General features: G+C 37.5%; 1 protein-coding gene and 1 pseudogene across 3 annotated transcripts; both read right to left on the reverse strand.

Moving 5' to 3' along the window:
* Positions 1-68: 68 nt before the first annotated feature.
* Positions 69-9,745, reverse strand: LOC149003049 (uncharacterized). Of its 2 annotated transcripts, XM_089138502.1 has the most exons (12): positions 9,138-9,745; positions 7,808-8,915; positions 7,117-7,338; positions 4,499-7,030; positions 3,118-4,387; positions 2,823-3,000; positions 1,865-2,726; positions 1,646-1,738; positions 1,010-1,073; positions 824-875; positions 624-699; positions 69-491 (listed from the first exon to the last, which is right to left on the reverse strand). In XM_089138502.1, the coding sequence occupies exons 1-5, from the start codon at positions 9,641-9,643 to the stop codon at positions 3,281-3,283; spliced, it is 5,475 nt and encodes a 1,824-aa protein (XP_088994628.1). In that variant the 5' UTR covers positions 9,644-9,745; the 3' UTR covers positions 69-491; positions 624-699; positions 824-875; positions 1,010-1,073; positions 1,646-1,738; positions 1,865-2,726; positions 2,823-3,000; positions 3,118-3,280. The 2 variants fall into 2 exon arrangements, with proteins under 2 accessions (XP_088994628.1, XP_088994627.1); XM_089138501.1 differs by having other exon boundaries at positions 624-875.
* Positions 9,746-19,898: 10,153 nt separating this feature from the next.
* Positions 19,899-25,045, reverse strand: LOC149003050 (TMV resistance protein N-like; annotated as a pseudogene). The gene is made up of 7 exons (XR_016170424.1): positions 24,961-25,045; positions 24,047-24,638; positions 22,749-23,859; positions 22,052-22,276; positions 21,832-21,964; positions 20,354-21,786; positions 19,899-20,224 (listed from the first exon to the last, which is right to left on the reverse strand). The product of XR_016170424.1 is annotated as a TMV resistance protein N-like (transcript).
* Positions 25,046-25,292: the final 247 nt, after the last annotated feature.

Genomic DNA, 25,292 nt, shown 5'->3' on the forward strand with positions numbered 1-25,292 from the left:
ATAATTGGATTGGACACCCCCCCCCCCAAAAAAAAAAAAAAACAAAAAAAAAAAGAAAAGGAGAAAGAATAACTATATATGTAACACTTGAGACTTGATTAATCCCATACCCAACCTTGTATCCAAAATTGGTATCCCTTTTACACCTTCTCTCAATTCAGACTCTCAAACCCCTTAAAAGATGTTTCCAAATAGCACTCCACCACTAGCTTAGAGATCACTTTGTGCTTTCTTCTATGTATCAACCTTTCACCATCACCCTCACCATTTTATATAGATGACATAGCATATACAATAGGAGGCAAATAGAAGACTTTGCCTGCTTCCCAGAAAATAGTTCTACAAGATCTGCTCAAGGTCTTGGCCAAAATCTTAAACAATCCAAGCTGTAAAATTCTGACAAGCAACTAGTAGGAACTAAAAGAATTGTATCTAACATGGGTTGATCCACCTTTGCCGATTTGAAATTTTGCAGTAGAGATGTTAGAAACCTGAAATTACAACAACCAATTATTCTATTGTGACTTTTCTACCAATTCCTTTTGGAAATGATTATCCTCATCAAAAGAATCTATTTTTGGTAATATCATATTTATGAATTTAAAGAAAAGAGGACAGCATACCCCTACAAAGAATGTGCATGTCGGTCAAGCGTTCACTTGCTAGATGCTTGATCACCAATTCGAGTAGAAGTAGTCTCTGAAAAAAAAAAAAAAGGGTTAAGGCTTCATACATTTGACCCTCCATAGACCCTAATCAAACCCAAGAGCTTTGTTTATTGGGTATGTACTGCCTTTTTACAAGATTTGTGAAGAAATCGTACGCTTTCACATCAATTTGCCATGCATCACCTGTGAACTTGTAGATGAAAGGAGCTAGATTTTGCCATACAGAATAGAGTTAGTAGTTCCCACAAAAAATAGTCACCTCTCTCCAAGGAAATTTGAACCCCACACCACAAATTGAGAGGATGCCATGAATGAAATTATTTTAAATCACACATACGTACTTGTTCTTTGTTCGTCTGGATCGGACAGAATTTGAATAGATTCAATGTGACCCTTGCTTGACACCTAATATAAAAGAAAATAAATATCCGACAAATTGAATTTAGCTTCTGTTTCATTAATGCATCACCCTTTAAACAGCATATAAACAAAATTTTGAGCTAAATCTGGATACTAAGAAAGGTATTTTAGAGGCAAGGATATGTTAAACAGGGTTGCCTAACTGTCTAATTTGATCGTGCCTTTTGTTTTTGCTTTGATGGTTATATGCTATTTGTATATTGTTTGCAGGAAAAAGGGTTCATCAGACTCAACAGAGAACTTTTCAATAAAAACTTTCTGACACATGTCTATTACCATTTCTGTTGGATAGATTGTCATTATCAAGTGTCCATACTCCATAGGGTGTCTAGAAATAACCTCTTTGCAAAGTAAAGTGAAGCAACGAAAGTTATGATGCACCCCAAATCGTTCAGTGGCCAAAGCCTAAAATACTGGGTGCACCCTTAAAATTGGATATATTTGAGTCAACTATTGTGGAGTGCTTAGAGGTCACTACATGAACAAGAAAGTTTAAAATTTTGGAAGTAAAAGAGATGAAAGAATGCTAGCAAATGTAAGTAGTTATAACTTATAACCTGGATCAGTGAGCTACCCCAGTGGTAGTATATCTAAGTCCTGACTTCCCCTGCAAGCCACTGGATACAACCATGTGAACAATAGCGAAGTCCCTGTAACAGAGGGTTAGATTTGAATTATTAACCACATAAGCACAACATCTAACATTGACCTAAAACTCTACTAGTTATCAGTAAGTTATCATCAATTCATCACTATCTTTGAAGAGCACTGTCTACCTTGATATATTTGAAATGGGCTAGCTACATCATTCCACATTTCCATCTATCCATCTCAGTAGTCATATACATGTCCACGAAACTGTTCATCATCTTGGTCATGATAGGCATCATATAAACAACTCAAGCTTTACAACAAAACTCATTTCCTGTCTTAAAAAAGATCTGTGTATCACTGAAAACTCCTTAGAAATAAATTACAGCAAAACATAGGAGGGTCAAATCATTTCATAAAACCATTTGTCTGGGTTAGCCAGTTCATAATCATGTGGTATTAACAGCCAAGTTGAAAACAAAAAGTAAATAGAATAGATTGCATCTAGCAAGCCCTGCCTGGTTCCAAAGGAAGATAAAACTATGCATAAGATGACATACATTAGAAAGAATAGAACAAATAAAATTTGAGAATCTTCAGGTTATTTTCCTGGATCATGATTGAATGAGACCTCAGCTGTTTCTCAATAGCTCTCTGGTCATTTAACTCCATTTAGTGAGCCAAATTTATCCTGATTTAGTGATGCCCCAATCAGTATAATCTATACCCAGATTAATGTTCCTTGGACATATTAACCTCGTGCGAAGTAAATCAAAACATACTTAAAATGAGAGAAAAGATTATCATAATCACATCTAGATCCAATCCCCATGCTCCATCTAAGACACGTTTTTTCCATATAACTAGAACTTGGGAATCATGGCAGAATTCCATGACCTTCAACAACTATTCCATGAACAAAAGGTATTTCAGACTTTTGGTAGTTCACTAACTCGCTGCCAACTCACTGTTTCACATAGAGTTGTGTACTTGTTCATCTATTTGATTTGGTCGAGTAGAAGTCCCAGTAGAGCCGGTAATTTGTGCCTGAAATTGCAGGTTGGGTAATCAGCACCTAGTAACCTTCAGAAGCAAAAAGGGGGGGAGGGGGTGGAATAAAAAAATTAGCACATTTATACTTACAATAAAAAAGATGAAAATCAGCACCTTTTTGCCCACTTACATGGCTAGTTGGCTGAGTTGAAGAACCTGGATTCCCTTGGGGCCTCTTCAGTGGGTCATACAGGAAATTGTTGCTGTTCTTTTATAAGGTGTATAAGCTATCTTCATCCCCAAAAAGAGAACAAGGAAAAGAGGAGAGCTGAGGCCAACAACAATCATAGTTAGAAGGTTAGAATTTATTTTTCTTGTTTAGCTGATAAAAGCAAATTAAGAGGTTAAAATAGACCACATGCAGATACAACTAAACTGCATGTACCTGGGGATGACCACCAACAATTCGCCTCATGCTGTTGAAAGAGTCGAACTCAGGCAACATAAGAGATCGAAGGACCAGTAGAATAAACAAGGCGTCACCACATAAATCTTTACTGTAGTAGTTGTAACTCTGACCTCATTGGGCATACATGTCAGTACTGGATTTAGGATCTGAAAAGCAGGGAACGAAGAAACAGAAAGGGATGGAAACAGAAACAGCTCCCCGCATCTGGTGCCTCATCACCATCATCGTTGTCACTGCAAAGGCCAACTCTGTAGCTATGCCTCAAATTATCTTCTCCTTCTGCCATTACATCAGAAACAGAGTCCAATCCTAAGCGACTCAAGAAATCTACTGTAAGGACATTGTTTTCCTTTTCTTCTTCCATTGCATCAGAAACAGAGCCCCATCCTAAATGACTCAAGAAATCTATTGTAGGGACATTGTTCTCCTCTTCTTCTTCCATTGCATCAGAAACAAATCCCAATCCTAAACAACTCAAGAAATCTACTGCAGGGACATTGTTTTCCTCTTCTTCTTCCATTGTATCAGAAACAGAGCCCAATCCTAAACGACTCAAGAAATCAATTATAGGGACATTGTTTTCCTCTTCTTCTTCTTCTTCCATTGCATCAGAAACAAAGCCCAGTCCTAAACGACTCAAGAGATCTACTGTAGGGACGTTATTCCTGTCTTCTTCTACTTCTTCCTCCTCTTTTTGTTTGTCAGGAACAATACTTAATCCTTCAACCTCTGCTCGTGGCCAACATGTTAAGTTCAATGTGTCTTCCTCTTGCCCCACTACTTCAGAAATAGGGTCTAACCTTATACAATTCAAGAGTATTATTGATTGGTGCTGGTTGGGCGCATAATACAACATCACTACCGCACCAACTTCATCGACATATGACCATTTGAAGCTATGTATTCTGACATCTAAAATCTGAATAGAATCTTTTCCTTGCAAAGGAATCCCAAACCAGTTGAAGCCTTTGAAATGGTAACTGCATATCGTCTCTTGGTCATATGGTTCCTTAACATCCTCAATTCTCAGCGTATGAAGACACCTGATTCTTTTCTCTTTTTGGTAGACAATGGCAGAAAATTGTACGTGGATGACCAACTGATGACCCTCCCACAATTTCATATCAGCATGGAAGAATTCTAAACCAAAAGAAAGAATAAAACCATTTTTATAGATCCCATCATTTGCAGTCAAGGCGTGAGCAGAACCAAGTGCCAGCGCCCTGTTGTCTGGTAAAAGTGTTGCCTGCAAATAATCGAAAAATGGAAAGAAGCCGTCAATCAGAGTAATGAATTAATTTACAGTTTCTAATATCTATTTCCAATTAGTTTTAGGTGTAAACACAAGGACTTAGACCTGTGTCTTCCTCGGAGCATGTCTCAAGTTAAAGCATCCTTCCACATTCAATTCTTCTAATGATTCTGTTCCCTCAAGGTCCGGTATTTCCTCCAGCTTTCTGCAATACCTTAGCTTTAATGTTGTCAGGCTCTTCAGTTTTGACAGATCTGAGAGTCTACCTAATGAATCACAATCTTCACAACAGATTTCAACTAAATTTGAGGGAAGCTCTGGGAGGTATTCCAACTTTCTGCATCCACAGATCTTCAATTGCTTCAAGGTTTTTAAGGGTGCAATATCCAGCGGAAAGGATTGAAGCCCAAGATGTTTGATTTTCAGTTTCACTAAATTCTGGGGCATTGAAAAATCATCAGGAAACTTGGTTATATTGATCAGATTTAGGTTGATTCTATCCAAATATCTTCTTCCCCCCTTTGGCCTTGGTAGCTTCACTAGGTTAGTGCAACCTCCAAAATCTAATATGTTAAGCTCGTGCAATCGTCCAAGAACATTAGGAAACTTCATTAATGACCAGCACTCACGGAGAATAAGCATTTTGAGAGAACTCATCCCGGAAATACTATCTGGGAGTTCTTCTATTCCTGAGTTTGACAAGTCAAGCTTGACTAAAGATTTTAGGTCACCTATTGACTCAGGCAACTTCTTGAGTGAATCGCAGTGCGAGAAGCTAATTTCTTTGAGAGAACTCATCTTGCCAATGCTATTTGTGACTTTTTCTATTCCAGTCTCCGACAAGTCAAGGCTGAGTTGACATTTTAGAATACTATCAATTGATTCAGGCAACTTCCTGAGTGATTTGCATCCCTTAAGAACAAGCTCTTTAAGAGGACTCGTCCTGGAAATGTTGTCTGGAAGTTCATCTATTCCTGAGTATGACAAGTCAAGCTTTACTAAAGATGTTAGATCTCCAATTGATTGAGGTAATTTCTTAAGTGACTCGCAACACGCAAGAATAAGCTCTTTGAGAGAATCCATCCTAGAAATGCTGTCTGGGAGTTCTTCTATACTTGTTTTTGACAAGTCGAGCTTGTCTAGGGAACTTAAATCACCAATTGAGTCTGGCAACTTCTTGAGTAAACGGCAATGCGAGAAATTAATCTCTTTGAGAGAACTCATCCTACAAATGCTATTCGGGACTCCTTCTATGCAAGTTCCTGACAAGTCAAGTTCCAGCTGACATTTTAGAATATTATCAATTGATTCAGGCAATTTCTTGAGTGATAGGCATCCCACAAAAATAAACTCTTTGAGACTCATCTTGGAAATGTTGCTTGGAAGTTCTTCTATTCCTGAGTATGACAAGTTAAGCTTGACTAGAGATTTTAGATCACCAATCGACTCATGCAACTTCTTGAGTGATTCACATCGCTTAAGAATAAGCTTTTTGAGAGAACTCATCTTGGAGATGTTTTCTGGAAGTTCATATATTCCTGAGGATGACAAGTCAAGCTTTACTAAAGATTTTAGATCTCCAATTGACTGAGGCAATTTCTTGAGTGACTCGCAAGACACAAGAATAAGCATTTTGAGAGAACCCATCCTAGAAATGCTGTCTGGGAGTTCTTCTATGTTTGTGTTTGACAAGTCAAGCTTGATTAAGGATCTTAAATCACCAATTGAATCAGGCAACTTCTTAAGTAAATAACATCGTGAGAAATTAATCTCTTTGAGAGAACTCATTCTGCAAATGCTATTTGGGACTTCTTTTATGCAAGTTCTCGACAAGTCAAGTTCTAATTGACATTTTAAAATATTACCAATTGATTCAGGCAATTTCTTGAGTGACAAGCATCCCTCAAAAATAAACTCTTTGAGACTCATCTTGGAAATATCGTCTGGAAGTTCTTCTATTCCTGAGTATGACAAGTCAAGCATAACTAGAGACTTTAGATCACCAATTGACTCAGGCAACTTATTGAGTGATTTGCATCCCTTAAGAATAAGCACTTTGAGAGGACTCATCTTGGAAATGTTCTTTGGAAGTTCATATATTCCTGAGTATGACAAGTTAAGCATGATTAGAGATTTTAGATCTCCAATTGACTCAGGCAACTTCTTAAGTAACACACATGATTCAAGAAAAAGCTCTTTGAGATAACCCATCCTAGAAATGCTGTCTGGGAGTGCTTTTATTCTTGTTGACGACAAGGCAAGCTTGACTAGAGATTGTAGATCTCCAATTGACTCAGGCAACTTCTTGCGTAACACACATGAGTTAAGAAAAAGCTCTTTGAGAGAACTCATCCTACAAATGCTGTCTGGGAATTCTTCTATGCTTGTTTTCAGCAAGTCAAGCTTGATTAGGGACCTTAAATCACCAATTGAGTTAGGCAAATTGTTGAGTGAACTGCACCACGTGACAATAAGACTTTTGAGTTGACTCAACTGCCCAATGGACTCGTCTAATTCATCCAATGAAGAACACTCAATGATGTCTAATTGTTCCAAGGAAGGAAACCATGAAAATTCTGGGGACTTCGATAAAGAATGACACCGTAAAAGCATGAGAAATTTCAAATTTTGAAACCGCTGTCAAACAAAGAGAAAAATACATAAATTACAATCTATAAAACTCAACATTATTAAAGAGAGAAAGAAAAAGTCAAATAATATACCTCATGTTCATCTGGAGGCCTGACATTCCAAAGTTGATTACTATCGATGTCTGATAGGGTGAGAGAAACTAATCTCCTATGATATAAATTGGGACATAAAATCTTAAAATTCATACCATTAAGAAACCTTAAATTGGGCATCATCTCCAAGGATTCCACAGTTAAATTAATAGGCAGCCTTAAAGCATAGGAGAGGCTCAAGCCTTGTATTGTTTGAGTACCCTATAATAAAAAATAACTTAATTAAATGGAAGTTATTGGATAACAGTACTATATATGAGCATATAAAGAAAAGAGAGTAGTAATAATGGTGCAAACAATATAACTTAGAGAAGTTTAGAATCTGTACTTATACATTAAGGCACATGCCACTTTACTACAGGTCCCATGATTGATTCCATGTGCTTGGAACTTGCATCTAATTGTACAAATATAGGATTCATACTCAAATTAGAGCATCATATATAACCAATGGAGTGCATGCAAATTATTATCCAATCAAAGGTATTGTTGTTTTTCAAATTTGGAAGTGTTATTCGATTTGTCAATGCTTTTGTTGTCCTTGGTCACCATGTGCTTTGGTATAGTGTCTCTACACATGGATGCATATTGTGCATCTATCAAACAAGAAAAAAAGTATGCATAGTTTGCACATGTGTGTGTGTGAGAGAGAGATGACTTTAGGAGTTACCTTATGTCCTTCCAATACTTCCACAATGTCGCTATAAGACCATAGCCTACTACGCTTACTTGGATCTAAGCGGCTTTCTTCTAAGACAATTTCTCTTCCCATGTCTCGAATGTGATCATGCATCACCAGGTATTCGCCATCAAACTTTAGAAGGGATCTTTTTATTAATCTGGATACTGCTGATTTTGGATGATAACCACAGGCTTCCCATATGGAATTTACAATTTCTTTTTCCCATCCAATGAAAAAACAAGCAGCATCAAGAAATATGTCTCTTTGATAATCGTTTTCCAAATTGTCATAGCTTATCCTCAGCTTTCTTTGGACTTCTTCAGGAGAAATTTCTTTCAACATTTTTAATGTACTTTCCCACTCATCTTTGTTGCCTACATCTGATAGATAAGACCCAAATACCTCTAGAATTAGAGGTAACCCTTCAGAATGGTCTACCACATCATGCGAGAGTTGCATATACTCTTTTGGAGGTTGTCTATTTTGAAAGGCATGCCAACTGAACAGTTGAAGAGAATGTGCATGACTTAGCAATTTAGGCTTGTATATTTTATCGCTGTTCACTTTAGCCAAGTTCAAAATTTGCTCATCTCTTGTTGTAATGATAACTCTGCTTCCTTGACCAAACCAATTGAGTTTACCAGCCAAAGCACCTATCTGTTCTTTGCCATCCACATCATCAAGAACAACAAAAACCTTTTCTTTGCTAACTCTTTCTTCTATCAATCTTTTTCCTTTATGAAAATCTTCTATGTCAAAGTCTTCTTTGAAAATATCCTTTAAGAGCTGCTTCTGCAAAGACACTAGACCATTGAATTGTGCTGCTCGTTCTCTAACATCTGAAAGAAAACAAAGTTTATCAAAGGTTGAAAAGATGTGATTATAAACTGCCTTGGCTAGAGTCGTCTTCCCGAGACCACCGAAACCACAAATTCCCACGAATTGGACATCCCTGGAGGCAACATCCAATAATGATAGTAGATCGTTTACTCTAGAGTCCATGTCAATACGGTACTCACACTCAGCCAAGCGTGTGCTACTGACCAATTCACTTAGAGCTCTTTTGGCAACTAATTCAACCAACTCTGCTTGATCCCTGTCGTCATTTTATATAAAAATAAAATCACAAGAACTGCTAAGGGGATGCAAATATCAAGTGAAGAGATAAACAAACGCATTGAAAGAATGGTAAAATTAATTGTAACTCTAACGAATGAAAATGAAATGGCCTAAAGAAATTATAATTAACTTGGTAATTTAAGTATAAGATATGATAATTAGACTGCCTTAAGAAAGAATTTGAGGGATGGAGACTTACTTGGTGTCGTCTAGAACTTCTCCTTTCAAATCTCCTACTAGTCTCAAAGCTTCCCTCCAACTCTCTACTTTCTCAGGCTCAGCAGTCTCTTGGTATTTCAGGAACGCATCCTCAAAACTTCCAGTCTGATTCCGAACATCCGATGGTTTAACATAGAAGAATATGGGTAGGATTATTTGATTCTTGGATCTGTAGCACTGAACTATCAGAGCAAGTTCTTCAAGGCACCATTTGCTATCCGCGTAACCTTTAGAGATGACAGGGATCGAGATCTTGGAACCCACGATGGCTTTCTGGAGGGCTGGAGCAATTGCTTCTCCAGTCCACAGTTTTTGACTATCAAGGAAGGCATCGATTCCTTTGTTCTTCAGAGTTTTGTAGAGGAAGCCGGTGAAGTTTTTGCGAGTATCTTTACCTCTAAAGCTGATAAACACGTCGTAACTAAAAGAATATACAGCTTCGAAGCTAGAAGAGGAAGACGAGGAAGTCCAACCTTGTGCGGCCATGAAACTGTAAGTTGAAAGAGCTGTAGTTGCAGAATAGCAGAGAACATGTAAGATGTTCAAATCGCTCTGTGTACACTCTTGACTCTCTTGGTTTATAACTGCGTTTTCACCCACTCATTTAGTTTTTTCTATTTTTAAGTTTTATTTAAGAGAATCTTGATAACTTGCACATCCAGGTTGCCTCGAACGCCCAATCAAAGAAAAGGGACGGACGGACAACTAAATTATTTTTTTAAATGAATGAATTACTTTTTTCTTCAAATTTTTTTTTTATTTTATTTTAAACATAGTTTGATAATTTGATCAAGGCAATCTTAACATGTTGCACGTCAAGTTTCATCGAACACAATCAAAGAAAACAGGCCCACAATTAAACAATACTTAAATATATAATCAATAATGGCGGGATTAATAAGGTTCTCCAAATGCTGCAGCATTAACAAACCTAGTTATCAATGGTCAGGATTTGGCCAAATAAATCGGACGACTGCAATACGAAAGGCAAGGAAATATGTGGAAATGATAGTGCAGGGTTGGTAGAATGGTAAGATTTATACTTCTCAGTGGAGAGGTCATGTTTGACCGCAAGCTGGCCCGGATGAACCTCAGATACCAAAAAAAATAAAAAAATGATAGTGCAGTGGAAGGATAATGCAGTGGTTGAGAACCTCACCAGTGGAGAGATTGTGGGTTCAATCCTTACCGGCTACATATGTCATTCCCAATTTCCCTATATATAAAGTGCTTTTGTTACAAAAAAAACATATATATTTATTTAAAAATTTATTTTTACATTTAAAGATTTAAAAGTTTCAAATTTACAAAAATAAGTCTGATTCAATCCGATCCCAAATTTCCAAACCCTCTGCTCTCCCTCCATCTCTTCATCGTTCCACAACCACCGGCAACGTAACTCAGCCCAACTTACCCACCCTTTAAAAAGTACAAATTACTTAACTAAGTCATCAAAGAAGTAAAAACCCTCTAAAAAAGAGAAGGAATGTTATAAGAAGACATTCGAATCTCAACATTGTACAAATTCCTCATTTCTGCTAGAAAAATCGTTTCTTCCTAGGGATGAAACAAAAAAAAAAAAAGTAGAAGAAGAAGAAAAAAACAACTCTTATCTGATAAAGGAAAGAAGCATCCAGATAGTTTTACTTTGAGCTGAATGCCACATCCAACATCAACCCGAGCCCTAGAATGGCTCAACCCAGGAGAATCGATATGATTTCTCAGATTTCAACAGTAGAAGTGCCGCACTTTTCTCCTGGACAACTCAATGGAAACCCTTATTCCGAAACTTGAGTTCTTCACTTCTTCCATTCCGTTGGTGACTCCGACATTGCTAGAATCCTCTCGAAAGACAGGGGTTTTGTAAACTTGAAAGATAAAAGACCTTTGGAGGTAAAAAGAAAGAAATTATATTTACCTTCATACCCTTACATATTTAATCCCATCTGCTGGATTTTTTTGTAAAATCTCAACCGTTAGCGGCAGCCAACCGCGGTTTTACCCCTTGTTAGGGCAAGTATTTTTTACAGTCCAATTTTACAGTCTTCTCTTAATTCTTCTTTCTCTCTACTCTCTCTATTCTTCTTCCAATCTCTGGCACAGAGGCGGAGCTACTAAGGGCCAAGCCCCCATTGATTTCCTTTAGAAATTTCTATATTTTTTTTAAAAAAAATTTATAGACAAAATAGTCATTTCAATCTCAAAATTAATAAAAATATAGTAATTGGTAACATGTAATATTCCAAGTTTATCAAATTGGGCAACACGTAACTTAAGTGGGAACTTGGAGCTCGGGCCCAACTTAAGTGGATAATATGAAATAAATAAAAAACCTAAAAAAGCTTTTCTCTTTCTATCCATAGCATTGGGCGATAGGCCAAAGGGAAGAAAATTTTCTGTAAGAATAAGTAAATCGAATTCTCTAAGCAAGCCAAAAAAGGACATATTCCTTGCAAAAACAAATATAGTGGCTAAGAAATTGAAAAGAACCAAACAACAAATGCCGCTTAAAGATGGGCAAACCACTTATTGGAAAAATAAACTCATTCCCTCCATCCATTTTTACATGGTGGTGGTGCCGTGAGCCAAAGAGGAAGGCTGGAAGGAATAAAGTCAAACTCATTCCCACCATCCATTTTTACATGGTGTGGTGGAACTGTAGAGAGGAAGGCAGCAAGGGAAAGAATAGAAAGTCGGGTTAGAGGAGGGAGAAATAGTTAAATTATATATTGGGAATCTGTAACCGTTAGATTTAAATTGACCCTGCGTCCATCATCTAAGAGGATAAAAATTCAACAAACAAGGGTAAAATTGGTATTTTAAATATTTTATTTGGTGATGGGATCATCGCTGAATCTCAATTCTTAACAATAAAGGGACATTTGTAATTGATTTTTGCATGGAGTAGTAAATATAATTGAATGCATACTCAAGGAGTTACAAATAATTTGCAGAGGGTACAACTATAGACATTTCACGACGGTCACCAAGAATACTTTGTTTTAGTCATAGGGGGTGTGCCACGTGTGCGTAGGTTTTATTAGACTGGTTCGGCTCAGTTTTTGGGTCCATGCCCAAAACCAATTAAAATGTCAATTGTAGAGAGCTAGAGACTGATATCAATTCTTTGCCAATACCATAATGGTGGATTGGTAGGGACAATGAGATAATAATGTAAAAAGCATAAGTAAATTTCCTAAGGACCTGTTTGGTTACATGAAATATCTGGATTCAAAAATGGGAGATTTATACCTATTTGGTTGTGACAATCTCTGAATTTATGAAATCTAGAGATTCACCTTTTTACATTAGAAACGTGAATCTATAGATTTATGGTTATAAGGTAAAATTCAAAGACTTTATCCCTACTATAAAAGTGTTAAACATTTGAACCATGACTTCAAAAATGCATTTTTTAGGATGAATCTATAGATTTCATTCCAAAGATTCAAACTAATCAAACAGTTAATTTTATGAACCATGACTCTATATTTGAAATCTCTAGATTTTTGAAATCTTCAGACTCAGGGGTAAACATGACCAATCTAAACAGATCCTGATCCGCGTTGAGTCTCTACTACAGCTGAATTAATACAAAATGTGAGACAAGCAATGAGAGAGATTAGAGTCCCAAAAAAGTTTCTCTTTAGAATTTCATCCAACAAGATTTGTAGCTCTGCAAGATCAAATTCTCTAATTCTAGTGTGTCGTCAAGGCCATTTAGATGGTTCATACGCATCAGATTCCTTTAATTCCTCAGATTTCTTGAACTCTTTAATACCTCTTAAAATTAGCTTTATATCATCAGATTCACCATTTCTACCCCTTAGTTCTTCCTGCAAAATGTAGAGTGACTTTGACAAAGGTTAAACCACATAAATCATTAACAAGATCTTTTGTCCAGTAGATTAGTTGGATCAAGATGAGATGGGTTTAAGAATGTCACCTGACTGCACAGCACAGATTGCCCCGGCACTTAGACATGGGCATGATAAAAGAGCACCACATCCCTCGAAAGATGGAAATGACTGAAGGAGCACTGATCATTTCGCAGGCTCCTGCATCTAGGCACAGGGGCAGCAGACCCGCACAACAGATGGTGTCACTTATCCCACAGAAAATAAATGGTAAACAGCAGCTGTGGCTAACAGATATAGAAGGATCCACGACCCAGCAATATAAAGAGAATTGATAGCAAACATGGTGGCTGGATGCCTAATTGCTGTCGAGTGATAGCTTGGAAATGAAATTTCTAAGGACAAGCAAACCCTGATGGTCCCCTTCTCAAGTGTAATAAGTTCAGATAAATCAAAATTGGCCACAAAGCTTGGCCACAAAGCAATACAAAGCATGAAAAATTACAGCATTACTGCAAGGTTACACGGAAACTCAACGAGTTGATGAAAATCTTGACCAGAGGCAAATGATTCAATTCGATGCTGATATAGACACCAGCTTATTTTAACCATTTCTTAGACATTCACCATCAAAATTGCTACATCAACCCTTCCCCCCATGGTAAAACAGCAGCTACTGGTTCATCTATTTGCACATGATTTCCAAACACAAAAGCTTTCACCATAATTTACTATGATAGAGATTTGATAGACTAGGTAAATCAAGAGATGTTTGCAATGCTCCAATTCATCATAAGTTTACTTGAAATCATTCCTACTTCAAGACACTAGATTTGCCCAATATGGATTGGAGTGCCAGAAAACTAACCCCCACATATCAAATTTTGTACCCCCAAATGAACTTTGAGATGCTCCACATGACCAAATCTTAACGTATTCTCAGGCATCACCCATGATCTCCCATGAGTGTAAGAAAAACAATCATCAAGAGGTCACAGAACACGTCAGTTGTGACTACAAAATCAAACCCTTCAAATAAGTTCACTGATATTCCAAAGATACCATTGATCCAAGAATCCAATGTGAAAATTTCAAAATAACAACCAAAGGGTCAGTCAGTGAGGTTGTCCATGACTTTGAGAAAGAGCCCAACATCTTGAGCCACCAAAATCACCTGATCACATTTTCTAGCCACAAAGCCCACACCACCCAGATTGTTATCGGGCTCCAGCGCTGCATCACTGCATCACAACAAATAACCACTTCATCTTCCCCCAGGCTGAGCTCTTCTCCGCACACTAGCATATCCTGACTCTCCCCTTGTAGAACCCTCCAAGCTTCATTAACAACCACTTCCAGTTGGGTCTCGACGTTGTTGAAAAGAAGGTTGTTTCTTGCTCCCCATAAATGTCACACCACAAATGACACCCTACACAACACTTTCCCTGGTTTTTTGTTTTTTGGTCTCCAAACTCGGTGCTGTCCCTTTTGTTAATGACTTCTCCCAATGAAGCAGAACTTTGATGGGGGATAACGGAATTCAATCCAAATCCGAACCATATTGCACGAGCATAGCTGCAACCAAAGAGAAGGTGAGATGTATCTTCAACCAAGCAGCCACATCTTTTGCAGGCCCCAACCACTGGCACCCATCTTTTCTTCAGCTTCTCCCCTGTAGCAATTCCTTCTGCACACGTCCTCCATAAAAAATTTCTGATCTTGGAAAAGTAGTGCTCTTCCAAATATGCTTCCAAGTCGATGATGGAATCAGTTCCCACGCTTTGCTTCCAAGGATTTATTTCAAAAGACAATAATTAAAACAAGTTCATGTATGGGGGTGGGTTGCATCCTTCCAGGAAACAACATGGTTTCCATTCTCAACTAACAGCTAAAGTCACAAAAAATATTCTATCAATGCATTAATTATAAAATTGACATGCATCACTAAGACCAAAGCAACAATGTAACTCAAATGAAGGACTAAAATCATAAGATGCCATCATAAAGACAAGAAAATACTAAAAGCATGAAGATGTGAAGAAATTCATTTATCTTTCCAAATTCTTCTCTGCTATTAGCATCAATGAATCCTCTGGCATATTTTTCTCGTGACAAGTTTGGGAACACATATGCATGACTCACCATAGATGTATACTTTTAAGTAAAAAGCAGAATAGCGAGAGGTGATAAGACTATTTTCCATGTTTTCAACAATCATATAATAACAATCTCTTGTATCCCTTGTTTTCATGGGCAAAGTTTGTCCTCGTAAAACTATATTGCTACAATATGTTGCGTTCATTGCCAGAAGTTCACCTCCTATAGCTAAATCTGTGTCTTCTCCAACCCCAAAGTAGCCAATTCTCCCTGAGAATTTTTTTTCCAGAATTCTGGTCTTTATTGTACTGAATGGGACAAGTACTTAAAAATAAAAAAACTAACTTCTACATGTTCGTGCTGTCAGTCTAGTTTACTTAAGAGGCAATTGTTTTGTTAGCACAATCTTAAGTTTAAGTTCTTCTTTTTCTGCTTCTTAAATTCCTTCTCTCTTTCTTTTCTTTTCTTCCCTTTTCTTCTTCTTCTTTTTTTTTTTTTTCTTTTTCTTTCCACATAGTGATATCGGCCATTCATCACTGCCTCGCATGTCAATCACGGGTGAAAATACAATGAAATGAAATATCATAAATGTTAACTAGTACTAGTACCATGTTAAAAATTAACGATGTGGGCCCCACTTATGCACGTAATACACAGTATATAGAAGGAGACCACACATAATGATTTCTGATTTAGGAGAGAGAATGAATCAGTGGTGGCGGTAGGAGAGGGTGATAGGGTTTACGACAAAGTGTAAGAAGAAGATGGGTGAGAGTTGGATAGTGTGTGTGAGAATGAAGAGATATTGTCATCCATCTTAAGAGTCAAATGGTCACATTTTAAATGTGGATAACTTGTAATTTTTTAAAAAGCAAAGTGTAAAGAGATTGAAAAATTTTTCATTTAAGTGAGTAGTCAAGAAGTTCAGCCCAACTTTAGAGGGTGCCATGAAAAAAAAAAAACTCTTTTCTTTTTCATAAATACCTTTTTAAAATTTTACATTTTCGAATATCTCTATCTAGATTCTATTTCAATGGATATTAGGAGGATAGCGGGAAAATAGAAACTACCTATGTACCAACAACCAATGAAATAGAATCGAGAAGGGTATTCATGCATATCATTGAAGACAGTATGGTTGCGTGGGTTTATCCTTGTGACGTACTTTACATGGCTACAAAGATGCTCTAGAAAATATGAAGAGAAAAGGATGGCATCAAATGTAGGTATTGGAAATAGAAAACGACGAATGTGGGCAGACCAAGGTGATCGGGTAGCCGCTTTCAATGATTAAGTTAGAAAATGAAAGCAACATTGCCTCTATTGCTAGGCGTGTAAAGGGCTCTGAACTAAGTCCTTGCAGAATCTGAGGATAGTAAATGAGCATTTGCTAAACCTTTGACAGAGGTGGTTTGAGGGTTTATAAACCACAACCTATGGTAGGATGATCATTGGATCTTCCATGTTGGCCTTGATCTCCACTCTATCTAACATGTGAAATGCAAATAGGCATTGGTTACAACCTAATATGGCCACTAACTGTTGCAACAAGGACCTTGGGTGACATGCTATTCGTAGAGGATATGGCACCAACTATCTCGCTTGAGGCAGATATCGTGCTAGATCTTCAGCCTGCTCCATTATGGTTCTAGGCATTCATGAGCTTCATTCTCAACCTATATTTGCATCATTCTGAGGACATAGGGTTGAGCCCCTTAGTCAACTTGGATAAGTTCGATCGAAGGTTATGGACCTAATTGGGCCATCAGTTCGGGACCAAGCAAGTTTACTTGATAGAAATTTGTCCAACACCATAATAATAATAAATGATCAACGCAAATCCATGAACTTAAAAAGTATTTATGGTGTTCGGGTATGCGGACTTTTACGGGCATAATCGAGATTTCTTCACATTGAATGGAAATAATAATTATATAAAGGTCGGACAAAAAAAATTATATATGCAACACTTGAGAGTCTAAGACTTAATTAAACCCATACCCAGCCCTATATCCAAAACCAGATATCCCTCTTACACCCTTTCTCAACTCAAACTCTCAACCCCTTAAAAGTTCTCAAATAGCACTCCACAACCAGCTCAAAGATCACTTTCTCATTTCTTCAATGCATCGACCTTTCACCATCACCCTCACCATTTTAGGAGGCAAATAGGAGGCTTTTGCCTACTTCCCAAAAAATCCTTCTACAAGATCTGCTCAAGGTCTTAGCCAAAAGCTTAAACAAACCAAGCTGTGCAATTCAACAGGCACCTAGTCGGAACTAAAAGAACTGTATCTAACATGGGTTGATCCACCTTTGCCGATTTGAAATTTTGCAGTAGAGATAAGAAAACTGAAATTACAACAACCAATTATTCTATTGTGAATTTTCTATCAATTCCTTTTGGAAATGATTATCCTCATCAAAAGAATTTATTTTTCATAATATCATATTAATGAATTAAAAGAAAAGAAGAAGGCATACCCCTACAAAGAATGTGCTTGTCATGTTGGTTAAGTGTTTGCTTGCTGGATGCTTGATCATGAACTCAAGTAGTCGTCATCCCTGAAAAATAGGGTTAGGGCTTCATACATTTGACCCTCCTTAGATTCTAATTAAACTCAAGAGCTTTGCTTATTGGGTATGTACCACCTTCTTACAAGGTTTGTGATGAGATTGTACGTGTTCATTTCGATTTGCATTGGGTCACCCCAGAACTTTTAGATGACAGGAGCTAGATTTTGCAATACAAATAGTTCTCACAAAAAAATAGTCACCTCTCCAAGGAAATTTGAACTCCACATCATAAATTGGAAGGTCGTCATGAATTAAGTCATTACAATCACATGTACGTACATGTTCTTTGCTAATCTCGACAGAAATTGGATAGAGTCTATGTGACCATAAAAATAAATATCCAAAAAGTTGAATTTAGCTTCTGTTTCATTAAGGTATCTCCCTTGAAACAGCATATACAAAACATTTCAAGCAAAATCTGAACATTAAGCAAGTTTTTTCAGAGGCAAGAATATGTTAAACACGGTTGCTCCTATTTAATTTGATGGCAAGTATGCTATTTGTAAATTGTTTGCAGGAAACAGGGTTCATCAGACTCAACAGAAAAAAAAAAAAAAAAAATTCTATAAAAATTTATGAGACACGTCCGTTATCATTTCTGTTGGATAGATTGTCATTATGATCAAGTGTCTGTCTATATGGTAAATCTAGAAATAAACTCTTTGCAAAGTAAAGCAACGTAAATTATGAGCTGCCCCAAATTGTTCAGTGGCCAAAGCCTCAGACACTGGGTGCGGTGAACCCTTAAAATTGGATAGATTTCAAAAACAACTGCTGTGGAGTGTTTAGAGGTAACTACAAGAACAAGAAACTATATTTTTTTTGGAAGTAAAAGAGATGGAAGAATGCTCGCAAATGAAAGTAGTTATAACCTGGGCCACTCAGCTACCTCAGTGGTAGCATATCTGAGTCAAGTCTTGATTTTGGCTACAACCATGCTAACAATAGCAAAGTCCCTGTGACAGAAGGTTATATTTGAATTATTAACCACAAACGCACACAAACTAACATTGACTTCAAACTCTACTAGTAATAAAAAAGTTAGCACAATCTTTGAAGAACACTGTTTACCTTGATATATTGAAATGGGCTACTAGCTACAGCATTCCACATTTCCACCTATCCATCTCCAGTTGTCCTATGTGTATTCACGAAACTGTCCCATCATCTTGGTCATGATAGGCATCATGTAAACAACACATGCTTTAGAACAGAACTCATTTACTGTCTTTAGAAAGATCTGTGTATCAATGAAACTTCTTTCAGATTACATGAAAACATAAAAGGGTTAAATGATTTCATAAAACTATATGTTTGGATTAGCCAGTTCATAAATCGTGTGGCATAACAGCAAAGCTGAAAACAAGAAGAATTGAAAAAAAATACAATTGATCGCATCTACCAAGCCCTGCCTGGTTCTAAAGGAAGATATAACTATGGATAAGATGACAAACCTTCGAAAGAATAGAACAAAAAAATTTTGAGAATCACAGAGTGAATGAGAAGACCTCAGCTGTTTCTCAATAGCTCTGTGGTCATTTAACTCCGTTCAGTGAGACAAATTTTTCTTGATTTAGTGATGCCCCACGAACAGGGTCTAATGCTCCCTGAACATATACCCTGCAAAAGAACTCAAACCGTACTAAATGAGACAAAAGATATCATAATCACGGCTAAACCAACCCCCCTCCCCCACCCCCACCCCCTTTTTCCCAAAAAAAAAAACTTGGATCATGGCAAAGCCATGGGGTGACCTTCAACAAGTATTCAATGAACAAAAGGTATTTCGTAGTACACTGACTGGGTGCTCTAGGCCCATAATTCAACCACGCTTCTGCACCATCATCGATTTGATTTTTTAAAATCTGAATAGAATCTTGTTCCTAACATTCAGAAGAAGCAAAGAGGGGGGGGTTTTGGAATACCAAACCAGTTCAAGCCTTTACATGGTAGTTTGGCTGAGTTTAAAATGGTTCCCTTGGTCTTCAAGACCATACAGCAAAGGTCTTTTTGTTTGTCAGGAACAGTACTTGATCTTTCAACCTCTGCTCGTGGACCACTTGTTAAGTTCAATGCGTCTTCCTCTGCAACCCCGTCGGGGAGCAAAAAGGGGCACACAAAAACGGGGGAAACAGGGGTGGGATGGGAGGGTTCTTCTGTTTTTCTCTGGGGGACCGCGGATGTGATCGACACCTGAGCAGAAGGGTATCTTATAACTCAGTAACAAGGTGCCATAATTCGAATCGACCACGTTCTAAAATCTGAATAGTTCCAAAGACCAAAAAAGTCAAGCCTTTGAAATGGTAACTGTATATCGTCTCTTGGTTAATAGTTCTAACGTCCTCAATTCTGATGGACCTTTCTCCAGACAAGCAAAAAACGTGGATGGCTAACCGATGAGGTATCATATAATCACGGGAAAAAACCAAACCAAACCAAAAGAAAGCATAAAACCATTTTTACAGATCTCATCATTTGCAGTCAAAGTGTGAGCCGAACCAACAGCTAGCGCCCTATTGCTTGGTAAAAGGGTTGCCTGCAAATAAATAAATAAATAAAAAGAAAGAAAAGGAAAGAAGCCGACAATCAGAATAATGAATTAATCTACAGCTTCTAATAACTATTTCCAATTAGTTTTAGGTGTAAACAGGGCAAGGACATTGACCTGTGTCATCCTCGGAGCATGTCTCAAGTTTAAGCATCCTTTCACGTTCAATTCTTCTAACGATTCTGTTCCCTCAAGGCCCGGTATTTCCTCCAGCTTTCTGCAATAGCTTAGCTCTAATGTTGTCAGGCTCTTCAGTTTTGACAGATCTGGAAGTCTTCCTAACGAATCACAATCTCTACAACAGAGTTCAACTAAATTTGAGGGAAGCTCTGGGAGGTTTTCCAACTTTCCCCATCCACTGATCTTCAATTGCTTCAAGGTTTTCAAGGGTGCGATATCCAGCGGAAAGGATTGAAGCTCAAGACAACTGATTTTCAGTTCCACTAAATTCTGGGGCACTGAAAAATCATCAGGAAATTTGGTTATATTGACCTGACTTACGTAATTGCAACCTCCAAAATCTAATACCTCAAGCCCGTCTAGTCGTCCAAGAAAATTAGGAAACTTCATTAATGACACACACCCACAGAGAATAAGTATTCTGAGAGAATTCAACCTGGAAATACTGTTCGGGAGTTCTTCAATTCCTGAGTTTGACAAGTCAAGCTTGACTAGAGATTTTAGATCTCCAATTGACTCAGGCAACTTCTTGAGTGAATTGCAATACGAGAAACTAATCTCTTTGAGAGAACTCATCTTGCAAATGCTATCTGGCACCTCTTCTATTCCACTCATGTACAAGTTAAGGGTGAGTTGATATTTTAGAATATTATCAATTGATTCAGGCAACTTCTTAAGTGATTCGCATCCCTGAAGAAAAAGCTCTTTGAGATGACTCATCTTGCAAATGTTGTCTGGAAGTTCTTCTATTCTTGAGCGTGTCAAGTCAAGCTTTACTAAAGATTTTAGATCTCCAATTGACTGAGGCAATTTCTTGAGTGACTCGCACTTGCAAAGAATAAGCTCTTTTAGAGAACTCATCCTAGAAATGCTTTCTGGGAGTTTTTCTATTCTTGTCGACGACAAGCCAAGCTGCAGTAAGGATGGGATACCCAAGTCAAATTAAATCACCAATGAGCCCGCCCCGAAGTCAAGCAACTAAGATTTTAGATCTCCAATTGACTCAAAATTCTTGAAGGAACCTAAGCTAACCTCTTTGAGAGAACTAATCCTGGAAATACTATCCGGGAGTTCTTCTATTCCCTCGTGCTTGACAAGTCAAGCTTGACTAGAGATTTTAGATGTCCAATTGAATCAGGGAACTTCCGAAGTGATATGCATTTCTCAAGATTAAGCTCTTTGAGAGGACTAATCTACATTTTGAACACAAAAGTTGTCTGGAAGTTCTTTTATTCCTGAGCATTCCAAGTCAAGGTTTACTAAGGATGTTAAATCTCCAATTGACTGAGGCAATTTCTTGAGTGACTCGCACTTGTAAAGAATAAGCTCTTTTAGAGAACTCATCCCATAAATGCTTTTTGGGAATTCTTCTCACTCATCGAAAAAAGTACAATTGTTCCCAGGAGGAAGGAAACCATGAAAATAAGACTTTTGAGTTGACTAGCAAGGACCAACCACCAATAGGGAAGTAAGTAAAGTGTAATTGTTCCAACGAAGTGAAACAATGTTAAAAGATGAAAGCTTGAGAATTTTCAAATTTTGAAATTGCTGTCAAACAAAGAGAAAACATACATATATTACGATCCATGAAACTCAATATTATTAAAGAGAGAAAGAAAAAGTCGAATAATATACCTTATGTTCATCTGGAGGCCTAACATTCCAAAGTTGATCACAGTCCATGTGTGATAGCGTGAGAGACGCTAATCTCTTATGATATAAATTGGGACTTAAAATCTTAAAATTCTCACCATCAATAAACCTTAAATTGGGCATCATCTCCAAGGATTCCACAGTTAAATTAATACGCGGCCTAGAAGAATCAGAGGGGAGGCTGATCCCTTGTGTTGTTTGAATACCCTATAATAAAAAATAACTCAATTAAATGGAAGTTATTGGATAACAGTACTATATATGAGCATATAAAGAAAAGAGAGTAGTAATAATGGTGCAAAATAATATAACTTAGAGAAGTTTAGAATCTGTACTTATACAACAAGGTACATGCCATGAATGATTTCATGATTGATTCCATGTGATTGGTTCTTATGAAGTCATGCATCTAATTGTACAAATATATGATTTATATTCAACTTAGAGCATCATATATAACCAACGGAGTGCATGCAAATCATTATCCAAAGATAGCATTATTTTCCAAACTTGGAAGTGTTATTCAATTTGTCATGCTTTTATTGTCCTCAGTTACCATGTATTTTGGTATAGTGTCTCTACACACGTATGCATACTTTGCATCTACCAAACTAGAAAAAGAGTATGCATACTTTGTGCACACACACATGCAAGAGAGAGAAATGAGTTTTGGTGTTACCTTATGTCCTTCCAATACTTCCACAATGTCGTCATAAGACCATAGCCTACTACGCTTACTTGGATCTGAGCGGCTTTCTTCTAAGACAATTTCTCTTCCCATGTCACGAATGTGATCATGCATCACCAGGCGTTCGTATTCAAACTTTAGAAGGGATCTTTTTATTAATCTGGATACTGCTGATTTTGGATGATAACCACAGGCTTCCCATATGGGAATTACATCTTTTTTATACCATCCAATGAAAAAGCAAGCAGCATCAAGAAATATGTCTTTTTCATAACGGTCATTCAACTTGTCATAGCTTATCCTCAGCTTTCTTTGGACTTCTTTAGGAGGAATTTTTTTCAACTCTTCTAGTGTACTTACCCACTCACCATTGTCTCCTACATCAAATAGATAAGACCCAAATACCTTTAGAATTAGAGGTAACCCTTCAGAATGGCGTACCACATCACATGAGAGTTGCATATAATCTTCTGGAGGTTGGCTATTTTGAAAGGCATGCCAACTAAATAGTTGAAGAGAACACGCATGATCTAGCAATTGAGGCCTGTATATATTATCTCCATTAACCATAGCCGAGTTCAAAATTTGCTCGTCTCTTGTTGTAATTACAACTCTACTTCCTTTATCAAACCAATTGAGTTGACCAGCCAAAGCGTCTATCTGTTCTTTGTCATCTGCATCATCAAGAACAACAAAAACTGTTTCTTTGCTAACTTTTTCTTGTATCAATGTTTTTCCTTTGCCAGAGTCTTCTATGTCAAAGTCTTCTTTGAAAATATCCTTTAAGAACCGCTTCTGCAAGGACACTAGACCATTGAATTGTGCTGCTCGTTCTCTAACATCTGAAAGAAAACAATGTTTATCAAAGGTTGAAAGGATGCCATTATAAACCGCCTTGGCTAGAGTCGTCTTCCCGAGACCACCGGAACCACAAATCCCCACGAATTTGACATCATTATTAGAGCCAATATCTAATAAGGATAGTAGATCGTCGACTCTGGAGTCCATGTCAATACGGTACTCACACTCAGCCAAGCGCGTGCTTCTGACTGATTCACTTAGAACCCTTTTGGCAACAAATTCAACCAACTCTGCTTGATCCCTGTAAAATTGAAAGAATTTTTTGAAATGCAATAAGTAAAATTAATTATAACTCTAACGGATGAATGAGAATGAGAATGAAAATGAAACGGTCTAAAGAAATTATAATTAAGTGGGTAATTTAAGTATAAGATATGATAATGAGACTAGAACTTAATTAAGAAAGAATTTGTGGGATGGAGATTTACTTGGTGTCGTCGACAACTTCTCCTTTCAAATTTCCTACCACTCTCAAAGCTTCCCTCCAACTCTCTACTTCCTTGGGCTCAAACATCTCCTCTTGGTATTTCTGGAACGCATCCCCAAAACATCCAGTCTGTTTCCGAACGTCCGATGGGTCAACATAGAAGAATATGGGTAGGATTATTTGATTATTTGATCTGTGGCGCTGAACTATCTGAGCAAGTTCCCGAAGGCACCATTTGCTATCCGCGTAACGTTGAGAGATGACAGGGATCGAGATCTTGGAACCCTCGATGGCTTTCTGGAGGGCTGGACTGATCGCTTCTCCAGTCCACAGTTTTTCACTATCAATGAAGGCATTGATTCCTTTGTTCTTCAACATTCTGTAGAGAAAGCCAGTGAAACTTTTGCGAGTATCCTCACCTCTAAAGCTGAGAAACACGTCGTAAGCGTAACTAGAAGAAGGTTCAGTTTTGGAGCTAGCAGAAGAAGAAGAAGAGAGGAAGAAGGAAAATCTTGTGCCGCCATGAAGTTGGAAGTTTAACAAGAGTTGTAATTGCAGAATGGCAGAGAAGACAGAGAGATGTTCAAATAGATCTGTATCCTCTCAAGAACCCAACTCTCTCCCTCGGTTTATAGATCTGTTTCCCTCGGAAAGTACTCAGAAAATTGCATACACTAATGTTTTTTAATTCCAATATCCCCAACCTTTCCACTCAGCTTAACCTTAACTACGGGATTAATTAATAAACAGGGATTAGAATATCTAATCATCAATTTTGGTCTTTTTTTTTTTTTTTTAATTTTTTTGGGTTCCTGACGACATTGAAAACCGTGTAATCATTCTCTCACATGGAATTGAAAACGCCAACAAAACCCTCTGACAACATTGAGAACCGTGTAATGGTAACAAACATACAAGTATATTTAATGCTCCACCACCACGCAGTTTCACCGTATTGCGACGTCAATTTTGAAAAATCTAAATTTTTAAACCAGGCCATCCGCTAAAACTTCCAACAGTTGCAATAGTGTGCTCAATCTCCCCTTTAATAATACACAGCGATTGGAATATTTGGTCACCAAATTTTGTTTGTTTGCTTGGGGAGAAATCATACGCCTTTTTTTACAATACCAAATCCAGAGTTTCCATGGAATCCACCCATCCTTCGGCGCTCAATATGCCGCGGTAAGTCTTCAAAGACCGACCGAGTAATTTCTTTACGACATATTTAAAATAAATTTACTTGA

Source organism: Hakea prostrata, chromosome 10, assembly GCF_041222555.1.
Source record: "Hakea prostrata isolate BN-2017 chromosome 10, UWA_Hpros_2, whole genome shotgun sequence".
Classification (NCBI taxonomy): domain Eukaryota; kingdom Viridiplantae; phylum Streptophyta; class Magnoliopsida; order Proteales; family Proteaceae; genus Hakea; species Hakea prostrata.